General features: G+C 35.6%; 2 protein-coding genes across 2 annotated transcripts in view; one reads left to right on the forward strand and one right to left on the reverse strand.

The window, feature by feature from the left end:
* Nucleotides 1–23,460, forward strand: part of LOC140443550 (coiled-coil domain-containing protein AGAP005037) — a 1,206,743-nt gene that overhangs the window by 849,986 nt on the left and 333,297 nt on the right. The window lies entirely within an intron of this gene.
* Nucleotides 14,686–23,460, reverse strand: part of Naam (Nicotinamide amidase) — a 67,409-nt gene continuing 58,634 nt past the window's right edge. Inside the window, exons 4-5 of the mRNA XM_072534871.1 lie at nucleotides 19,119–19,287; nucleotides 14,686–15,166 (exon numbers count right to left, since the gene is read on the reverse strand). Of these exons, the coding sequence (XP_072390972.1) occupies nucleotides 14,925–15,166; nucleotides 19,119–19,287 (411 nt within the window). The 3' untranslated portion in view covers nucleotides 14,686–14,924. The remainder of the gene's footprint in view (nucleotides 15,167–19,118; nucleotides 19,288–23,460) is intronic.

Genomic DNA, 23,460 nt, shown 5'->3' on the forward strand with positions numbered 1-23,460 from the left:
GAGAAAGTAGGATTCTATCAGGGTGCTTATCCGTGCTTATTCCTTATTTATTATCATTAGTGCTGGACCAGATATGAAATTATTGTAAAAAGTAATAGTTTGAAGTTTTTAGGATCGTTATTACAGAGTAATGGGCAACTAGATGATTATATATAAGGGAAGGTGGGGAAATTCTACGCACTTAAGAAAAACCGTCTTTATTGTTGTTTAAGTTATTAAAACTATTCAAATTAATATAGTTAACTCACGAAAGTTAATCCTAAACGTATATAAGACACGTAGAGTTTAAACGTTACCTAAATACACATTCTGAAATTATCAATTCCATTTTTTTCGTAAAATTACCCAACTATGTGGGTAATTTTATGCAGTGTATCGGGAATTTTTACACACATAAAAATTGTACAGTTTGATTTTTTTATTACAAAACATTTTATAGTTTAAACTGAGTATTTATTGGGGCACGGGCCCAACCCAAAAAAGATGCACATTGATATCACAATTCTCTGTCCTTCCCGAATTCTTTACAAATCAGGTAGATTTTTGGCATCTTTGCCAATTATTTTTTCTTTTTGTAGCAGCTACCTGCTACAAAAAGAAGCAGGAAATTCAAGAAAATTAGGAGTAAATTCAATAAGTCACCCAACAGCATAAAAGATAGCGATGGAAATCTTATCTCGGAGCCATCAACGATCTTAGAAACATTATTTGCATCTTACAGGACTGATGATCACCTATATGAAGAAGGAGAAACAGGTCCTTCAATCCTTAAATCGGAGATAGAAGATGCCATTGCAGCACTAAAAGACAATAAGTCAACAGGTCCGGACAATGTACCGTGCTAAATATTACAGATCCTATGTAAATCAGACAAACAGTTCCTTGATAATTTAGTTGTACTTTTTAACAACATATATAATAGCGGTAAAATCCCGGAGAACTGACTACAGTCAACATTTATTACAATCCCGAAGAAACCAAATGCCCAGATCTGTGATGACTACCGGCTTATAAGCTTGATCAATAATGTCACTAAAGCGTTCACTAAGATCATTGATAGAAGAATATATGATAGATGTGAGTCAATCATGAACAATTGATGGATATTCTGCGAGACAGGTATTGACGACAAGGACATTCGAATTGTGGCAAACTGGGGTCAAACAGCAACAGCAAAAATTGGCAACGAACTCACTGGAAGGGTGCAGATCAAAAGAGGTATCCGTCAGGGGTGTTTCTTATCCCCATTCCTATTCAATATTTATTCCGAGGAAATAAAACAAATGAGGGCATAAAAATAAACGGCGAGTTAACGAACAATATAAGATATGCCGACGACACGGTGATCCTTGTCAGTACCATAGACGAATTACAACAGGTAATGGAAAGAGTTTATTCAGTTAGTGAGGAATACGGCCTGAGCCTCAACTTCAAGAAGACAAAGTGGATGCTGATAAGCAAACAGCAACAACCTGCTCGACAATTACGGATAAGTAACATACTAATTGACCATGTAGAATCTTATGTCTACCTTGGCACCAACGTAAATGAAAAATGGGAACAGGCCACAGAAATTAAGGCGAGAATAGAACGAGCTAGAGCAGCATTTAACAATATGAGAAAGCTCATAAGGAAGGATCTGTCTTTTCCCCTAAAACTACGTCTAGTTAACTGCTACATTTTTCCGATCTTACTATATGGTATGGAGGCCTGGACGCTGACAGAGACGCTCACGAGAAAACTAGAAGCATTCGAAATGTGGGTGTACCGACGCATTCTTCGTATATCCTGGACCGAACATGTCACCAACATAGAGGTACTCCAAAGAATCGGATAGGAGAAAGAAATCGTGAGCACAATCAATCAAAGAAAGCTTGAATATCTAGGTCACATATTGAGACACGATAAGTACCGTCTACTGCAATTGATTGTCCAGGGGAAAGTAGACAGTAAGCGAGGGCCAGGCAGTAGCAGACAGTCGTGGCTCCAAAATCTGCGGAAGTGGTTCGGGCTCACATCGGTCGAACTATTTAGAAGCGCCGCAAACAAGATCAGAATTGCCATGTTGATAGCCAACGTTCGCAACGGACAGGGCACTTGAAAAAGAAGAAGCAGCTACCTTCTCGTTTCTCTCTTTTCTTTTCAAGTTAACTTCTTTAAGAATATTTTGCCAGGATTTTAGATCGTTACTTTGTACACGTCCCAGTTTTTTTTGTTGAGATTGTTTGGACTTTTGGTAGTGAGAATAAATCCGAAAAAGAAACATTGGCTTGATGCTGTAGGAATTGGATCTATTTCAGAATTTAATTATGGGACTATCTCTGGAGTAATGTTGCCATTTCCGTTAATAACCTTATCATCCATTTTCTCGGTTTCAGATGCTCTATGTTCTTCTAGTTCATTTTCTACGACTGGTAGAAACTTATGAAATCTTTAAATTTATCTGGGTCGAAAGGATAAATACCAGCAGATCTAAAGCCAGCACTCCCTTTCTTCATTGTAGTAACTTTTAGATAGGCTTTGTTAAACATCTTAGCTAACTGAAAGTTAGTTATTCTCTGTGCGGATCTGCTCTGAGATATAATTCACATTCTTTATTACAGGCTCCCTTAAGAAAGCTAAAAAATGCAAGTTTGAGTAGCTGTAGCCTTCGTGAAGTGTGCGGAGGTATGGATATGAATTAGCTTTACTAAACGAATATATCCCTAGTGAAATATGACTGATGCGATTGGCAAGTGTTAATAAAACAGGAGACTTTTGGTTAGAATGGATATGATATTTAAAGTGCTTTAACAACTCGTAAAACAGCTTATTATTTATCCAACCATTGTTGGACCAGTCATATATTGCACCTCCGTATAGTGCGTACACCTATAGTTGTGCTTTGGCAAATTATCGTTGTCGAGACGTCTATCTTTTCCAGCATGCAAAAGCTAGCCAGTATTATTTATGCCTGTCAAGATCTTTATATTTCGTAGCCGCGACATTTGTTTGCGACCTACTCCTCTCTAGCCCTCAATCTTTTCTTGGATAATAATTCGTTTAGGGATGGCGTATTTTTTTTCTTTCAGATGAGATTTCCCAGATATCCAATTTTTCATACCTTGATTAAGTTGGGTAATTCTATCTTAGTATTTGCCCTTCTGAAGACTTTCTCGTCTCCCACCACATCTGTCCATGGTATGCGGAACATTCTTCGCAAAGTCCACATTTCGAAAGCCTCCAACTTGTTAATGGAGGATATTTTTAACGTCCATGTCTCCATGCCGTATTTTACACCTATCTGGCCATTATTTTGAAATTGAGCATTGATCCTCATCCTAGGAAATATGAACATCGGTGGAATGTATCTTTCAGTCGCACTCATCGCAAAAAACTATTGTAACGGTCTTTCCAACTAGATTGCAGAATCTACTTGATTCTGTCCTGAAGGGACCAAAATTCTTGAAGGTCTTTGTACTGTCGTAATGCCAGTCTCGTCAACGTTATAGATTCGATCTAAAGGAAATTAAAATTTACCTGATATTGACGCAATATTCGAATAAACTCTTGATCTAGATTTTATTTAAGTCGATTATTTGATTAATATTTGTTTCTTCTGGTTTTCTCAGACTTAATTCTTGGTTGCTCTTTAAGAACAAAGTAACTCAGTCTTTTCCAGCAAGTTCAGTCTCTTTACAAAAATTGTGCCTGATTTCATTTGTATTTGCATATTTATACACCAATTGCCCCAGCTTTCTAATAGTAATATCATAAAATATTTAAGCTAGCTTCAAGCTTTTTCGTAAAAATGGGCTTTCGACCGAACGTAGACATTGATCTCTGATTCATCCTTATTTTGTAACGAAGAGTCGCCTTGGAGATGTTAAAACTTTGTCTAACTTTTCTGCAGGAGCTAATTGCAACTAGAGCTGTTTAAAGGACCTCATCTGCAATATTGCCACGAGGCGCTTTTTGAACATATGTTCGAATTTATGGTCTAGGCATCTACAATTAAATAATCAACCTTAAGTACTTATTTCTATACTTGTTGTTTTTTTAGTTTTAAAGCGATCAGCAAAATGATAGGTTGTAGGGTAATTTTACGCAGCGTAAAATTACCTTCATTATTTGCGCAATATTACCCCATACGACGGTATTATAAAAAATGTTGTAGAATGTTTTAAAAATATTAGAAACACTATTCTAATCAACATAAAACTAACAAGCAAATTCCCAGTAGGTAAAGTTTTCATTTTTCATTAATTTGATAACATACAAACAATAGTATAAGAAAGATTAACACTTACCTTGTTACACTTTGCACGGCTATTTCTTATGTGTGTATAAAGTCCCAATAAATACTGAAATTCGTAAGAATCTGTAGCAATATCTCTGACCGCCAACTGATTTGCTTGCTAGACATTTGGAAGTGCGCACATGACACCAGCTAGGACCGGTTTATTTGAATCGACTTTGCGTATAATTACCCGCTGCGTAAAATTTCCTCCCACTCCCTTACTAGAATTACGGTGAGATGGATGAGCTAGAAGGAAGCAAGTGGTGTGTTGTGTGACAGAAAGTATTCAATGAAACTGAAACAAAAATTATACAAAACTGCCATATGATGAACGGATCTGAATATTCCCTCCTATAGCGCTGTAATAAAATAGGATTGGAATCTGTAATAAATCTAAGATTAAGAGCTAAGGGATGCTTAGCACTGTCACCACTGAAATATCCACTGTGTTTAAAGGAGATTTAGCTGTCCGAGCGAATTTGAGGCATACTGGTCCACTAGTTCGAATAGGTCGTGATTTCGCCCTCGCGGATTTACAAGTGGGTAGGGAGATTTTGGGAGGAAGGGGATTAAGGACTTCTCGGTCTCAGGTCCTGCAAAGAGTGAGAGGCTATGGGCTTGCGTTAGAAGCCAGGAAGATGTACAAGCAAAAATGTGTTCCCTTCTTGTCTCTATCTAACGGTAAAATAAAACAAGCCACTTTCAACTTACTGTATAATTAACAAATCGTAATTTTACATCTACTACACAAACCTACAATGCTATTAGTGGTTATTATTATTTGCGAAGGGAGACGAGAAGAGATTTTACTAAGGGAATTTAAAGGCGGACAACCTACTATTAAGTGTTCCCAAAATGGTTAGTAAACATTGTTTGTTACCTTAGCGTACTTAGGCCCTAGCTAATGAATACGCCTTGTAGTCCAAACTGGAACTCTGGAATAGTCTGGATGAACGCTGGAATTCACTGTACGTTATGGCGGTACTGAGCGAGACGAAAAATTCGTATTTTCGAATCTCTACCTTCCGTCGCACACGAATATCACGATGATTTAGCTAACGCTTGCCGCGCTGACTGCCGACATGCCGAAGTACCACTGGCACCGGATGCGGCTGGATACCCTCTGGCTTGGTTGCCAGAACGCTACTCCTGCCTGGCTCGGTCGCCAGCACCTTACTACCCGTTTGACCAACTTCTGTTTGTTTTTATCTATTGCCAACTCGTACCTTAGATTCTTTTGTCACGTCCGAAGTGGAGATTTGTTTCTACGTTTTCGCTGATTATGCCATCTATTCCATGTGTTAAACTGGATCACGCCATGTAAAACTTCTGAGTCAGCTCAATTCTTATCACTTGTTTAACAATTCGTATTTTGTATTATTTTCCAACAAGGTCTAAGGTGTCGTAATTTTTTAAACATTCAGGTTTGTGTTAACTGGGTCAATTGTTATTATTTGTTTTTAATTTGAAATGTACCTATACGTTAAACTATGTCGAATTTATTCTTTATTAATTTGGATATTGGAATTAATTTTAATTATTCTTTTCTAGGCTAACTACCCCTTATTTTGTCCTTCTTTATTCCCTTACTATGTTTACATTACAGCGCTACAGCACAATTCGGGTCCTAGCTTCATTCAGTATACGCCTCCAAGCATCCCTTTCCTTGGCTGCTCTCCTCCGGTTATCCACCCTCAATACCTCTTTAGCATCAGTTCTTACTTCATCTATCCACCTCTTAGTTTTCTACTTGTATATCAGCAATTTTTCTTAGTCGGTGATTAATGTCTCTACGTTGAACATACACGTACTATTTTAACCTACGCTCTCTTATTTTGGTATCAATATTGGTGTCACCCCTAGACTCCCCTAATATACTTATTCTTAAATGTATCCACTTATTTTGCCACTTTACTCATCCATATAAGCATTCTCATTTCCACCACATTCAGTCGTTGTTTTTGTTTCTTTTTAACTGACCAACATTCAGTTCCAGCGCTTAATGTAATATAAATTTAATTTAAAGCTTTAAAACCTTGGTGTCGTCAGACATTAAAATTTCCACAACATATCGAAAATAAGTTTAGACGAAATAAAATTACTGGAATTGCATATATTGACTTCATTGCTGCACATGCCACTGCTAACCAAGAAAGATTGTTAAGAAAAGTATACGATATGGCAGGGATTTCAGATTGATGTGCTTGTTAAAATGCATTCTTCAAAATCGTATACACATAATTTCTAATTTACACTTTTATTTTTGCCTGTCATGTAAGTGAAATGAAATGTGTAGGTAGTACAAGTGACAGAATGTCAGCGAATGACAATCTGTATGTTCCATATTTGTAAGTCGTAACAGCACTTTGCGATGTTACAGAAGATATAACAGCCTTCCCGTCCTAAAATATAATACCATACTACAATTATAAACCTAACTTAAAATGTAATACTTCTTTTGCTTCTTCTTCTTCTAATGACGCTACAACCCTTTGTGAGTCTTGGCCTGCTTAACAATGTTCTTCCATTTTGCCCTGTCGGATACTTTCCTTCGCCACTGCCTGATGTTCATGGTTTTAAGATCCCTCTCTACGTCGTCTATCCATCTTTTATGGGGCCTTCCTCTTGTTCTGTTTCCTTTTGGGCTTCCATCTCTGGACTACTTTTGTATGTAATATGTAATACTACACTACAATTATAAATCGAACCTCTTTGTAGCTACTATTATTCTTTTGGCGCGTCGGAAAGGAACCTCTGAGCAAGGTGAGCAAATGATACTTGATCGCCTGGACTATGAGAAGATGAATTATTACCATCAATTGGTTCTGATTGATCCTGCAAAATCTACATGGACACGTTCAAATGGCGCTGTAGGCGTTTGCCATGGATGAACCGCTATTTTACTAGGATTGTTTTTGTTTTTTTCAATGTCCCAAAATGAGCTGTATGTAGTTCCTGAATATTCTGTTTTGAGGACTTTCTGGTACTATAAAACAATCATTCCTTGAGATGCAACCACTCTGTACAGAAAGTTCTATTTGGTGTATATGAAATCGTTGTGAAGGTTCAATATTTGTACCTTGTTTTAGTGGTTTTAGTATGTTACGTAAATGTGTATTAGTTTTCGTTGCTTTTGCCATTTTTTCTATTGCAACAGGTAAGGTTTCAATTTGCATAATTTCTAATTTATCTGCAACATCATAAATTATATTTGAAATACTAGCTGCTGGTAATATTGACAAAGAATCTGCATTTAAATGTGCTATAGTATTTTTGTATTAAAATCTTTGCAAAAATGAAGCACAGTATTGCATTCTTGTCGTTGTAACTGTAGGCAAACTTTTTTAGGGTGACAAGATTTGTATGAATGGTTGGTTATCAACCAGTAATGTAAAGGTTCTACCAAACAAAAGTAATAGTAGAATTTTTTTACTCCATAAATTATAGTGTAAGCCTCTTTGTCAATTTGCGCATATTTTTGTTGTACCTTGCTAAGCATTTGTGATGCAAATTAAATAGAACTTCAGTTCCATCGGGGTAGATGTGAGAAAGTACTACACTTACTGTATATGGACTGGCATGTATAGCTAAAACTAGGCGTAAAATTGGGTCAAAATGAGCAAGAACACTTTCTGAGAGAATACCTTCTTTTTCCCTGTCAAATGCTTTTTTAAACTCCCTATTCCATCTAAACGTTACACCATCTTTAAGGAGATTATATATTGAATATAAGATGTGACTTAAAAATACGTAAAAAACATATTCTTTAAAAAATGCTCATAATAGTTCAATAGACCAACAAAGCTGTAACTTCCCTTTTATTTGTTAATGCTCTTGCATCCACTTTATCTTTAGTTTTATGTATACTAAATTGAATTAGTTAAAAACTGACATTCTTCAAAATTTATCCGTATATTACGTTTTTTTAGTCTGTTCAGGACTAGTTCCAACCTCTGAAGGTGTTTATTGTCATCTGGTCCCGTAATCTTAATGTCGTCTTGGAATACCGATACACCCTATATTTCCTTAAGTCAGTTTTCAATGTTCCTTTGCTCAAATTCCGGAGCACTGGCAAGCCCATACATAAACCATGTACTTTGGAAAAGTCCTTTTGTAGTGCTAAGTGTCAAATATTTTTGATCTTCTCTTACTTCCATTTGCAAATAAGCCAGTTAAAATGAATTTTTGTGAAATTTTCACCACCCGCCATTGAAGGAAATAACTTCTCGATTGTGAGCAAGGGGTATCAACTACTATGTATTGATTTAACGTACTTTTTAAATCCCTACGTATCCTAACAGTTCCATTTGCTTTAATTACTTTAACTCTTGGTGGTGCACTGAATTGGAACACCTTAGGAAGACAGCAAGAACAGCTTTTAATAGAGCGAAACGCACCAAACTCAAAGAGGATTGGGATTCTTATCAATCAAATCTCAGAGAGTTTAAAAAAGTCTGCAGACAAAGACAAAGAGCTGCTTGGAGAACCTTCTGTGAGGAAATCGAAGATTTCCCGCAGGCTTCCAGGTTACAAAAAGCGCTCTCAAAGGACCCACATCGGCATGTCGGCATACTAACGAAGGAAGATGGGAATAAAACTTCCAACCTTCGCGAAAGTGCTGAGGTCCTGATGAAAACACACTTTCCCGGTTCTAGTGTCTCAACAGCACCAAACCGGATGGAAGAAGCAATCATACCCTCAACAAACGACTGGCATCTCGCCAGAACAATGATTAATGAGGAAAAGGTAAAATGGGCCATATTGTGCTTCACCCCTTTAAAATCACCAGGGCCTGACGGCATATATCCAGCCCTAATACGGTGGGGACGATATCCTTCTGCCGCACCTCGTGGAAATATTCAGAGCCTCTTTGGTTCTGAGATATATTCCTAGGAAATGGAGATAGGTACGTGTGGTGTTCATACCAAAACTAGGTAGGATGGACTACACCCTACCAAAGGCTTTCCGACCAATTAGCCTAACATCCTTTCTGTTGAAAACGATGGAAAGGCTATGCGAGAGGTACATAAGGGACGAAGTTCTGGTCCATAACCCACTTCACCCAAATCAACATGCATATACTTCGGGAAGATCTACCGATTCTGCACTGCATCATGTAGTGGGAAGAATTGAAAGATCGCTGGATAATAAAGAATCCACCCTAGGTATATTCATAGACATTGAGGGAGCGTTTGATAAAACCACATTCCCAACTATCACCCAACAGCTCAACGTCAGGAATGTTCCCCTGGCCATAAGCGAATGGATATTCAGTATGCTATCTAATAGAGCAATAAGCATAAATGTGGAAGACGTTTCTGTTAGAGGCATGGTTACGAGGGACTGTCCACAGGGAGGGGTGCTATCACCACTACTCTGGAACATAGTTCTAGATACCCTGGTTGACCAACTCAGCAGCAACGGTTTCTACACAAGAGCCTATGCAGACGATATTGCTGTCCTGCAAAGCGTTAAGTTTGAGAACACACTATGTGAGAGATCACAAGTTGCTCTCCGACTAAGAGAAACATGGTGCAAGGAACACTCACTATCTATAAATCCAAAGAAAACAGAGATGGTCCTCTTTACGAGGAAAAGAAGAATCACGGGCTTAATACCCCCAAGGGTTCTAAAACTACAGTCTAAATTTTTCTGACGGGGTGAAGTACCTTGGTATTACCCTTGACAAGAAGTTAACATGGAACTCACACTTAGATGGTAGAGCTAAAAGAGCATATATTGCCTATGAGCAGTGTCGACGAACGGTCGGACGCACCTGGGGCCTCACGCCCAGGGTGATCGCCTGGGTCTACACCGCTGTCATTAGGCCAATGCTAACTTACGGAGCTATGGCTTGGGTACCAAAAGTGCTACAGGCAACAGCGATTAACAAACTAAACCATATTCAGCGAATGGCTTGCATAAATATAACAGGTGCCATGAAAACAACACCAACTGCTGTAATGGAGTTGATCATTGGCATCGCGCCTCTAGATATATATGTCAAAGAGGTGGCGCTAGTGACAATGATGCGACTGCGCTCAGCTGGTGCAAACCTTGATGTAGGAATGGGACAATTGAGAACTCGTTTCTGGCGGGAAGAGTTGGGTGCGTTACCACTCCTACAGGCAGGATGCGACTCAATTGAACCAAAGTTTGTCTTTAACAAACCCTACAAAATTGAAACAGGACAGTATATGGAGACAAACGTGGCAAATGCCTATTGCATATACACCGATGGCTCCAAAATTAAAGAAGGCTCAGGATGCGGGATATACTCCAGATCACTGAACCTAAGAATAAAGTGGGGTATGGGCAAAAATGCCAGCGTAGTTCAGACAGAACTGACTGGTATCTCCATAGCCGCAAAAAAAATAACCCAAAAAGGTATAGCAGGTAAAACTATAATGATCTGCACAGATAGCAGACAAGCGCTACTAACCTTGAATAGACCACGTGTCACATCAGGTTTAGTAATGGAGTGTCACAAGTCACTAACTCAAGCTTCGGATGGTAATACCATCATCCTAAGCTGGGTTAAAGGACACAATAGGAATAAAGGCAACCGCATTGCTGACCAATTAGCTAGGATGGCGATCAGGCCTAAGACTCTTAAGACCTGGGGATCTTTTTGGTTGGTCAACTACAACAATCGCGGAAATTGTCAAATGTCACTCCCATACGCAAACCGTAAAAAGATGGGAAGAAGGAAAAGGATGTAAACTTGCCAGGGTAACACTAAGTAATCTTGAAGAGTCAACATCTAAGAAGTACTTGGGAATGACCAGGAAAAATCTACGTTTGGCAGTTGGTTTTTTAACTGGTCATTGTCAACTAAGCAAACACCTTCATACACTGGGGCTAGTAGACACACCTCTATGTAGGAAGTGTGAACGAGAAGACGAAACTGTAGAGCATGTCCTATGTGAATGCCCAGAGTTATCGTTAATACGAGAGTACGCGTTCGGCGAGTCCTGGCCCACACCTGCCCACATAAGAGAGATGTCTCCTGGTGACTTGCCAACCTTCCTAGAAATGGCAGGATGGACAATGAGCTAAGGGTGACAGCTCCCTGGGAGGATGCACAATGGGTCAATTGTGGTCTAAGTGCTGTGAAACTTAACTCGCCCTCCCTACTCTATAGATACAGATCTTTTTTGGGGCATTTATTTGCTAAGTGTTAACCCGACCCACACATAAAACAGTTGTATTTATTAACATGATTTCTACTTGACACATTTCTTGGTGTTATTAGCTGATTTTTCCACAATTAGTTTATTTACCATCCCTGCATGTGATTGATGTAACTGGATAGCATCTATTTCTGATGTTTCCATACTAAAAGCTACTTCATTGGCACTTGCAATAGTTAGATTTTTTTATTTGCAACAATCTACTTTGTATACGTTCATTACTTAGACCAAATATAAATTGATTTCGTAATGCTTTCTTTTGGTAGTCGCCAAAGTGGCAAGTAATTAACAATCTGTGTAGAACTATTAAGTATTTTTTTATACTTTTCCCCTCATGTTATTTTCACTGTAGCAAACGAAAAATTTTGGATATTTGCGGAGGTTCTGAGTTGTAATGCTCTTTCATGATATTTACTAAAGCATTATAAAGTTTCGTATCCGGTATTTGGGGAGATAACTTATCACATAGTATATCATAAGCTTCTGATTCCATGTAATGTAATAAGTAAGCTGCTTGCTTACCTTGTGCAATACCAAATACTTTAAATGCGTTTTCTAACCTCAGTAACCATTGAAATGTACTGTATGATGGACCCTCTCAGCTACTGCTTATTTTGTGGTTGCTGGCATGCCTGCATTCTTGGGCATCTCTCACGTTGTTTCATATTTGAGTAATTTATAAAAAATATATAAACGTAATTCGCTCCGTCCTCGTCGCCAACTGTTGTGTTCGTATGTACTTCATAGATATCGTGGTCGATGCCTTTGCATTAAATAAATATACCTACTCGTAATTTGTAACTCACACTTATTTTTGCTAGCCATATAAGTGGAATGAAATAGCGAATGATATTCTGTATGTTCCGTATTTGTAAGTCTGAACAGCATTTTGCAATGTTAAAGAAGATTATAACAGTATACAACGGTGAGTATATACGAACCCCTGCTTTATACCATCTATATAAAACAAATGCCGAGACGTGCCGTCTCCCTACGAAGGTTGGCAATTATAATGGCTATTTTTATTTTTGAACTTGCTGCTCTAAACAAATCAATCGATCTGTATTGATACCAATCACGTAGATTCTTCAACTATGAATTCTGCCTTCGGCCAACAGATCTTTCTTGAATCTTTCCCTGTATTATGAGTCAAAATTTCATATTTTGGTCCCCTCATCACGTGGCCTAGGTATTTGTCACGTGGCCCACAGTTTTCTGGTTTCCAGTGGTGATTAGTTCTGTTTCTTTAACAACTCTCTCCAGTACTTCTTTATAATAAAGTACATACTATAACAAATATAACAATATTTTTCTAAACCCAATCCCTTCAAAACTAAGTGTGCGCTTACCAGCTAAACAACCCTCATGATAGAAAAAATTCGAAAATAACATGGTGATCTTGGGTTAAAACTATCAAGCTCTAACATTTAAAAGCCACTGCTAAGATATAAAATCCAAAATTTCCTAAAGAAACAACATATTTCGAAAGGTAACGCGAACAAGTTGCGGAGCTCAGGACTGGCTTTCTATTTCTACAGCGGAGTACTCAGTTCCAGTTTATTCTCTCTCCCACACTATCCGCGTTATTCACGCTATGAATGAGACTTGCATATTACGATATGCAAGTCAAATTTAACGCGGTGGAGTATTCAGAGGATGACAAAAGTGACTGGTGAAACCAATACGACCTATTGGTTTGTATATATTTTAAGGCGCGTACACATCTGGCGAACGCATTTGACCGAAGACCTTTAACCGAATTCATTCGATGTTTTCAACGTTCGATGGAAAATTTGGTCTTTCGTCCACATTACAGCGAACGAATTCGTTTGCAGTCATTCGATCAGTTTCGCAGGTAATTTTGGCGATTCTTGATCGGCAGTTATTTATTTGATGTAAATTGTTAAAAATGATATCGGATGAGGATATAATTATTGCAAGTGCGTTCTATATATTATTAGTGAGGCGGTGGCCGAAGCAGTAAAAGACCTCCCAAAAAAAGGACGAAAACGGCGCTGGTGAACAACATCAAGCAGAAGCCGGAATAGAGGAATAGACATATTTAATGATCTAAAAGCTGAAATGGAATACGGGCTTGTTCAAAATTTTTGTAGAGTGAAGTACATATACTGATTTTGAATGGTTATTAAATGAAATTGGCCCAAAAATCGCCAAAAAAGATACAAATGTTATAGAAGCGATACCGCCAACAGAAAGGTTAATGTTAACCCTACGATATTTAGCTACTGGTGACTCATATATAAGTTTTATGTGCTGGATTCCACAAAACTTTCCGCTCTCGATATAAACCAATAAGTTTTAAACAAGAAGAATTAGTCCACTCCATTTTTGCAAATTAGAAAATCAAAACAAAATCGCTACGACGTTCGTCACTTTTACTCGAAAGCGTACACATTAAACACAGCCAAACGAATTCGTTCTTCAATTTTCTTTTGATGTACCGCCCAGTGAGCGAACTCTATCAAAGGTAAACACATGCGTTTGCTATCGTTTGTTGGGGCGTACACATTTACCGAAGGCGTTTGGTCGCAAGGCTTCGCCACATACGTTCGCACAAATGTGTACGCGCCTTTAGACGCGTACACATTTGGCGAACTTTGATTTAATGTCAACCAATAAAAACGTCGGGGTAATGGCGGTATGACATTTAAAAAAATGATCCGTACACGGAAAGTAAGTATGGAGTATTTAATTCTTTGTATTTTTCAGTATATAAGTATTTAATTTTTTTAATTAATCAATTATTATTAAACTCTCTCTTTTTAAACAGACTCTCTGTTTGTTGTGAGATAATTCTTGAAAGAAAAGTCTTGAAGACTCTTGAATGGTGAAACTGTTTTCATAAGTTCCTCTTATTTAAAATAAGAATCTTATTGACTTGAATTTGGAGTTATTACGTCATAAGAAAATCTGAGTGGTTGGCTGTATGTCATAGTTTTAAAAATCTTACTATGAATTAAAACTTCTTGTGTAAAATGATATAGAACTGAAAACGTTCTGAAACTTTCTAAATCCATTTTGGATAATTTTAAAATGTTTAATAAATTTATACCATTTTACACAAGAATTTTTTACTTCATAGTAAGTTTTAATAAGTTCAAGAATTCCGTCGAGTCCTTTGATGCTCCGTTTATTTTGATTGCCGTTAATTTTAATTTAAATGAAACAATTATTACTAAAATTTAACTTCAATGTATAATTTATAAGTTGAGTTTAATATATTTATGTAGTTTAACAATCGTTTACAATGTATTTATTAAGTACTATAACAGTACTACATTCCAAACTATAAAAAGTTTGCAATCTATTTCTTAATTCTTATTCTATTAATTTTACAAAAACATAAGCTAGTCTATTCAATAATGCCTTACTAAAATAATACGCAATATACATTAAGTACACTAGCACATACACTTCAAACATAAACAAGATTAAGATGACTGACTTTCTTTCTTTTGTTCTTTTAAATTTAGCGCTAATTTATAACCTAACTCTGGTCGTCTATCGTTACCTTCAACCATGTTTCTTACTCTGTCTGAACTAACTACGACGCCGTGGTTCTTTATCATCGTATTTTTGGTCTTTTCGATATCCAGCAGGTCTACTCCTCTACAACAATCGTCTAATAATATTGTTCGGAAGCCGCTACATATGGCGTCTATTGCAGTCGCACCTAGAAAACATTGACATTTAGAACAGTTAAACAGATCTATTTTTTATTAATTATTCAAATTAATGTATTAATGTGTAATAAATATTTTTTTTACTTTTTCATAAAAATGTCGTCTCGATATCTTTATTATCAAAAAAGAAAAGTACGTTTAAAGCATAACGTGATTTTATTGTATTGCAGTACTTATTAGTGGAAGCAGTTAGTTGGCTATAAAAAATCAAACAATATGGCAAGACAGTTTTAGACTGACAATATTGTTTTCAATTCAATAAATTATTTTCAATTCAATAAATTGTTTTGCTGCTTTGCGTTAGTTGATATAGACCGTATTTCAAGAAATCTGAGCCAAGATTAATGTGTGCAGGTAATTATCTCTTAGAGCGCGAACGAATCTTCTTGCTTTATGAAGAGGTTCCTCAACAATTGTAACGTATATTCCAGACATTTTGTCTAATCATGTAGTTCCACTTGCTCTTTACATGGAAAATAATTTTCTGTTAATGCATGATAATGCTCGATCACATGTTGCACATGTATTCCGTGATTATTTGGACGAGCTTAGAATACAAACCATGAACTGACCATCCTGCAGACCTGATCTAAATCTCATAGAGAAGATTTGGGATATTATTGATCGCAAACTTAGGAGCCGACAACCACCACCTGTCTCTCTTGACGACATAGAAGTTAGTGGGAGAGAAGTTAGTTATGCAATTGATCAAGACCAAATACGACGCTTGATTTTAAGTATGCCTCGTCGCAGTGAAGAAGTAATTAGAAGTATAGGCGGAAATACTCGTTATTAAGTGTTTTCGGAAGAGGAAATTGTTACAAAATATTTAGGTATATATATATATATATATATATATATATATATATATATATATATATATATATATATATATATATATATATATATATATATATATATATATATATATAAGTAAAAAGTAATGGCATGTCTCGCAAAACAGAAAACCAAAAATGGTATATCGATGGAAGGCAACCGTATATACGTATTTCTGACTATTGGTCGTCTTCAGTACGGTGCAGCCAAGTTAGAAAAGGAGCATATTAACTTGGGAAAGGATCACTACAGGAGCAATGCAACCAATTTGTGGCATTAGAGTTAGAAGACCCTGATGGTTTCCAGGGCAACAACTAACACCAACCACGGAGGAAGCTACAGCTACCTGGGGAAAGGAATGCCAAACGTTGAAACGTTTAAAACAAATGGAAAAGGATAATGCGAGTGAATAATAAAAGTAAAAAGTAATGGCATGTCTCGCAAAACAGAAAACCAAAAATGGTATATCGATGGAAGGCAACCGTATATACGTATTTCTGACTATTGGTCGTCTTCAGTACGGTGCAGCCAAGTTAGAAAAGGTTTTCTGTTTTGCGAGACATGCCATTACTTTTTACTTTTATTATTCACTCGCATTATCCTTTTCCATTTGTTTTAAACGTTTCAACGTTTGGCATTCCTTTCCCCAGGTAGCTGTAGCTTCCTCCGTGGTTGGTGTTAGTTGTTGCCCTGGAAACCATCAGGGTCTTCTAACTCTAATGCCACAAATTGGTTGCATTGCTCCTGTAGTGATCCTTTCCCAAGTTAATATGCTCCTTTTCTAACTTGGCTGCACCGTACTGAAGACGACCAATAGTCAGAAATACGTATATACGGTTGCCTTCCATCGATATACCATTTTTGGTTTTCTGTTTTGCGAGACATGCCATTACTTTTTACTTTTATTATTCACTCGCATTATCCTTTTCCATTTGTTTTAAACGTTTCAACGTTTGGCATTCCTTTCCCCAGGTAGCTGTAGCTTCCTCCGTGGTTGGTGTTAGTTGTTGCCCTGGAAACCATCAGGGTCTTCTAACTCTAATGCCACAAATTGGTTGCATTGCTCCTGTAGTGATCCTTTCCCAAGTTAATATGCTCCTTTTCTAACTTGGCTGCACCGTACTGAAGACGACCAATAGTCAGAAATACGTATATACGGTTGCCTTCCATCGATCAGTTTTTATAAATAGCAAATGTGGTCTAGTGGCACATCATTTGAAAGGTAATTTTTTTCTCTACACGACACTTTTTTTTTATTATTATCTAATAACTTTGAAGGTAGTTTTGAATTTAACTAATTTATTGGTTGAACATCAGTAGTAACAAGAAAAACTTTTTTTTTTTCGTTTTGTAAACATATCATTTTAGCATAATGAATTTTTTTTAAAGATAATAAATGCTAATTATCTTCTTTGGTGTTTTCTAGGTTACCTTGGATTTGAGATTTGTCAACGACTGATTAATCAGAGATATTATTGTAAAGGCTTACAAAAATGGAATATTATAGTGAAGAAAGAATATAATTAGTTAAGCTATACCTACTATGAAAATAATCAGTGTGCTAAGGCTACAGCAAGGATCTTTAATACGAACCACCCAGAAAAAAAACATAAGCCATCAATAGGATAAACATTTAACTGATAAGTTTGAAGCTACAGGTTATGTTAACAAAGCAAAGCACGAAGTAGGCCGTCGGGTGCGAAATAAAACAGTTGAAGTGGCGGTATTGGGTCATTTACAAATGGATAATCGACAGTCTATCAGACAACTATCTGGTGTATCAGCATCTAGTGTTTATCGAAGTATAAAATCCAATAAATTTCACCCTTATAAAATATGATTACTTCAACAATTAAACGAAGATGATGCTGATCGTCGGCTTCAATTTTGTGAAGAATTTAGTGAACTCATATATAACAACTAACATCGACTGTACAATATGTGTTTTTCCAACGAGTGTACTTTTATGCTAAGTGGTGAACTAAATAGACATAATTATCGTTATTGGAGTAACAATAATCCTCATTTATTCATGGAGACACATACACAAACACCTCAGAAATTAAATGTATGGGTTGGCAATATAGGGAATCACGTTATTGGAACGGAACAACTTATTTAAATTTGTTAGAAGACATTATTGATCCGCTCATCACTGACACATTGGAATCTGATAATAATCTTTTAGATGATAAACTAATTTTCCAACAGAACGTGGAAACCACACATTATTATTATTATGAATATACGCTACTTCGCCTGCAGATATTGCAGAGTTGCGACAAAGAATTGTGACAAAATGCCGATTATTGACACCGGAGGTATTTGCAAATGTACTAAGAGGCTTTGAAAATATACTGTATTATTGTATGGAGGTTACAGAAGGTCATTTAGAACATTTAATTGGTTAATTTAATGAAATTTTATGTTTTTTCTTATTATTATTATAACCAATAAATTAGTTAAATCCAAAATTTTTTTTCATTCAAAGTTATTCCGAAAATAAAAAAATAATAGTGTCGTGTAGAGAAAAAAAACCTTTCAAATAATGTGCCACTCGACCACACTTGCAACGGGTTTTTGATGCTGGGCAGTAGGGAGTTACATTTGAGGGCATGAATTTTGCATAAAAATTCGCCCCCCCCCCCATCAATACAATTTGAAGTATTTTTTTAAATTTTGAAGAGGCTCTTGGTTTCTGAGTTTCTGTGGGAGGGGTCAAATTTTCGTTGGAACACACTGTATAATACGTTACTATGCAGTTTATGAATTTAATTATCTTTTCTTGAACTTTTTTATGTTGTAGTGACACTGTTGATTATTTTATTGTTATATCCTATTGCGAAACATTTGTTTAATTTTTTATGTTTATTGTCGTGTTTTGGCTGTATGTGAGATTATTATTCAATACATATAGCTATATCTTTTATAGCTAATATATTTTACTTTATTTTATGGGTTCATTTTGACATGGTCTACTGAGACTTGAGCATAAAACTTACAATGTTAAGTATACCGTAGTAAAGATAAGAATAGTGTTACATACGCTTAACGTCAATGTTTACCAGTTATATTGATAATAACTATGATGGATGATTGACGTACCTACACATACATCATATGCCACGCCGCAAACGTATACGTCGGTTATATTCCTGATTTTGAGTTGTGCCGCTAATTTTGTATCTGTAAGTTTCGAATTATCCCAGAACGCTGAATAAGAGTCCACTTCCGGATTGGTTCCTTTGTATATCTTTGTTGCATTTTCAGCAACCTAAAAACAATATATGATATTATTAACAGTCTCTTAAAGACATTGAGATTTTATAAATACACAAAATATGTTGGCCATTTTTGTAATATTGCTGAAAATATTCTTCTTATATAAAGATAAATTCCCTAATTTAATATTATTTCAAGTTTTAATATTTTTTAAATACTTATTTTAAATTCAGTATTTTTACCTCCTTCACGTAGATTAATTATTTGAAAGGATAAGCAGTACAATAAGCGTAAACAACCAAATAAAAAATAAAGAAATAAAAAAGAAAGAAATGATTTAGGATCTTTTATAATAATACAAAGAAGATATAATTAAATAAAGGTAATACATAGTTTAGATACCAAATGATATACTATTTCTAAGCCCATCACTAAGAGATAATAGCTCCAGTACTATCTCAATTGATATAAGCATGAAAAAAAATGGGAATAATAATAGATAAAGAGCTATTTTATTATTTGATATAAGTGCCTATATAGGTAGAATCATAGCTCAGCGGGCTCGCTACGCTCACTTCATTGTGAGTGGTAAAGTTAGTATTTGGATCGGGACACACTCTGTATACAGTAGGCATACGTAAGTGAATCGGGTAGAATGGTCAGACGACTCGGTGATACTCATTGATTGATCCTTATTGAAATGCGTAATATATTCATGTTCCTAACGCCAACAAGCTACATTTGATAACTTAATAAATTCACTTAAAAAGCAAATAAAAGCAACATCAAGATTTTCAAAGTATGTATTAGTGTCTATAAATTATTAAATTATATTTGTATAAGTACGGCGAGAATACATGCATGGTAGTTTATTCAAAGTATTACCTGAGATACAATTTACCCAAAATTAGAAGCTTAACGTTCGGAACTAATTGAGTTTAAACTTTGTTTATGCGTTAACAGTAAGACATTTGATTAATGGTTTTAAGTTATGTTATAGCCACAGAGTAAACAGCTAGAATTTAGCGAACAGTTAATACGTTTGTACTGGTAATAATGTAATGGGAAGTATAGTCTATTTTATTATATATAAACCTTTTAAAGGTATTAAACAGGGTGAGTTATAAGGAACTGCACATACTCCTACCTTGTATGGAGGCCATTTTTTTAAGTCCTTCTCTCTATTCGTAGTGCTGAATATAGGCCTCTGCTAATTTGACGTTTCCACATTGGTCCTGCAATTCTTTTAATATCGTCGCTCCAGCGCATTTGCGGTCTTCCTCTTAGTCTTTTGGCTTCATATGGTCGCCAATTTCTGATTTCTTTATTCGATCGGCCATCCTTAAGACGTTCGTTATGTCCAGCCCATTTCCATTTCAGTTTAGCTGCCTGTTCGACAGCATCTTTTACTTTTGTTCTATTACGAATATACGAATATCTTCATTGATTTTATGGTCTTTGAGTGAGATACCCAGCATCTGTCGTTTCATAGCTCTCTGAGTTTTTCTGATCTTCTCCATGTTTATTTTAGTGAATGTCCAGGTTTGAGCTCCATATGTAAGTACAGGTAGGATACAAAAATTAAACACTTTGGTTCGCAGTCTTTGAGGTATATTTTTATTTTTAAGTATGTATGAGAATATTCCGAATGCTGCCCATCCCGGGTTTTTACACGTCTGCTTATTTTGGCAGTCTGATTTTCTTTGCTTACTTTGACATTTTGACCCAGATATGTATATTCATCTACGCGTTCTATCTCTGTCCCTTGGAGGTTTATCATAGGTTTATCATCTTTGTTTGACATTAGTTTAGTTTTGCTGAAATTTATTTTCTGTCCTTTTTTGAGGACTGGGATTCTGTGTATAGCTCCTGAATCATCGTATTCAGTGCATTCTACGTGTCGGCTATTAGTACTACATCATCTGCCTATCTAAGATGGTTCAAGTATCTTCCGTTCATAGGCATTCCCTTATTTTCCCAGTCTATTGACTTAAAGATATCTTCTAGGGCAGCTGTAAATAATTTTGGAGATATTGTGTCTCCTTGTCTTACGCCTTGGTTGATTTTTTCTGGTCTTCGGTGCTCTTTTGCTCATAAAAATCAGTTTCTTCTCTGGTTATCTGTAAGAAGTGGTTTTCCTTGCTTAAAGTGAGATGATAAGTTTGAATATTATAAAGATGAGATAAGTGTTGCTTGGAAAAACTTACCATGTAAAAGTACATATTATATATATATATATATATATATATATATATATATATATATATTATTTATTAGTTATGTGTTATATTGGTTAGACAATAATTTTATTTTATTTTATTTCAGGTATGACAATTTTATCTCTTACACCTTTCATTTGGTAAGTAGAATTCGATATTAAAAGTATCCAAATAGTAGTAATCACTTTAATCTGATTTGTTATACGAAGTGTGGCTATTCCATAACGAGACCGACACTGTAAATAAATTATTTTATGTTGATTTCATAGATATACCTCTCCTGTATTCATGCAATGCTCCATGTGTTATTTTCATTGTTGGAAACAATCCTGGAAGACATCTTCTCTCAAGTTCTTCAGAACGCGTTTCCTGTCACAGATTCAATTTTAAAAATCTTTTTTAGATACAAAACCTCACAGTAAAGCCAATACACACACACACACACACACACACACACACACATATATATATATATATATATATATATATATATATATATATATATACATATATATATATATATATATATATACATATATATATATATACATATATATATATATATATATATATATATATATATATATATATATATATATATATATATATATATATATATATATATATATATAAATATATATATATATATATATATATATATATATATATATAGATATATATATATATATATATATATATATATATATATATATATATATATATATATATATATATATATATATATATATATATATATATATATATATATATATAGTAGTAACATAGGTTTCTTACTCTCAAATTTATGTCAAATGCTTTATTTTTTGCTGATAGGCGAAAAAAGCGAACATTGACCGTTTTTTGACCTAAACTCGATTCGACCTTTAGTTAATAACTAATTAAGTTCAAAAATCGACTGCAGGAAACATATAGGAGTTATAGAGGTCCATACCACTTAATATAACTGTCGTTTGACTGGAGTGGTCAGTGTCACGAGAAAAATCCTATTTCCCTGAACTAATATCTCTATTTTAAAATGATCTTTTCTTAATAGATTGCCGCTGAGTAAATTCTTCAACCAAGAATTCTGCCTTCGGCCAACAGATCTTCAACGGATGAGTCGGAAACACCGATCTTCTCACCATCCAATGATACCTCGTCTATCCATCTTAGCTTTGGTTTGCCCCGTCTTCTTATTCCCACTGGCTGTGCTGTTAAAATCCTTTTTAACATGTTCAATTCAGGGCTACATGTCCTGCCTATTGCAGACGGTTTCGCTTGAGTATGTTAATCGATATTCCAAGAAAATATTTCTAAAGTCTTCCCCAACCTATTCTTAAACCAATAAATTTTTTAAGTGTTTAGGTAACTGAACTATGACATCTGCTCTTATCATAAAAATGCCGGAGTGAGTGCCGTATTTTAATTCTTATCATATTGCAAGTAATACCTTTAGGTTGAGAAAATATGTTGGCGGTGGGGGAGATTTAAAACGCGCACTGTTATAAATAATACAGAAACAAGTGGTGACATGCAAATGGTAAAAATTTGCAATCCACATATATTCACAAAAAGCTTCTTCTTCTTAAAGTGCCCTCCCCTCAATGGAGGTTGGCTACTACAATTTTAAACTCTTCTCTATCTTCAGCTGTTCTTATTAGCTGTTCAAAATTGAGCCCTGTCCATTGTCGGATGTTTCTGTGCCACGATAGTCTTTTCCTGCCTAGGCCTCTCTTTCCCTCGATTTTTCCTTTCAGTATAAGTTGGGCATATTGGTACTTATTATTTCTCAGTATGTGGCCTAGGTATGATGTTTTACTGTGTTAAAAAGTTCTCTTTCCTTGCCTATTCTATGCAGCACTTCTTCGTTTGAGGTATGCGATGTCCATGAAATTTTGAGTATTCTCCGGTAAATCCACATTTCAAAGGCCTCCAATTTATTTACGGTTGATGTTTTAAGGGTCCACGTTTCAACTGCATATAGAAGAGTCGACCAGATGTAGCAT

The sequence above is a fragment of the Diabrotica undecimpunctata genome, chromosome 6 (assembly GCF_040954645.1).
Source record: "Diabrotica undecimpunctata isolate CICGRU chromosome 6, icDiaUnde3, whole genome shotgun sequence".
Classification (NCBI taxonomy): Eukaryota; Metazoa; Arthropoda; class Insecta; order Coleoptera; family Chrysomelidae; genus Diabrotica; species Diabrotica undecimpunctata.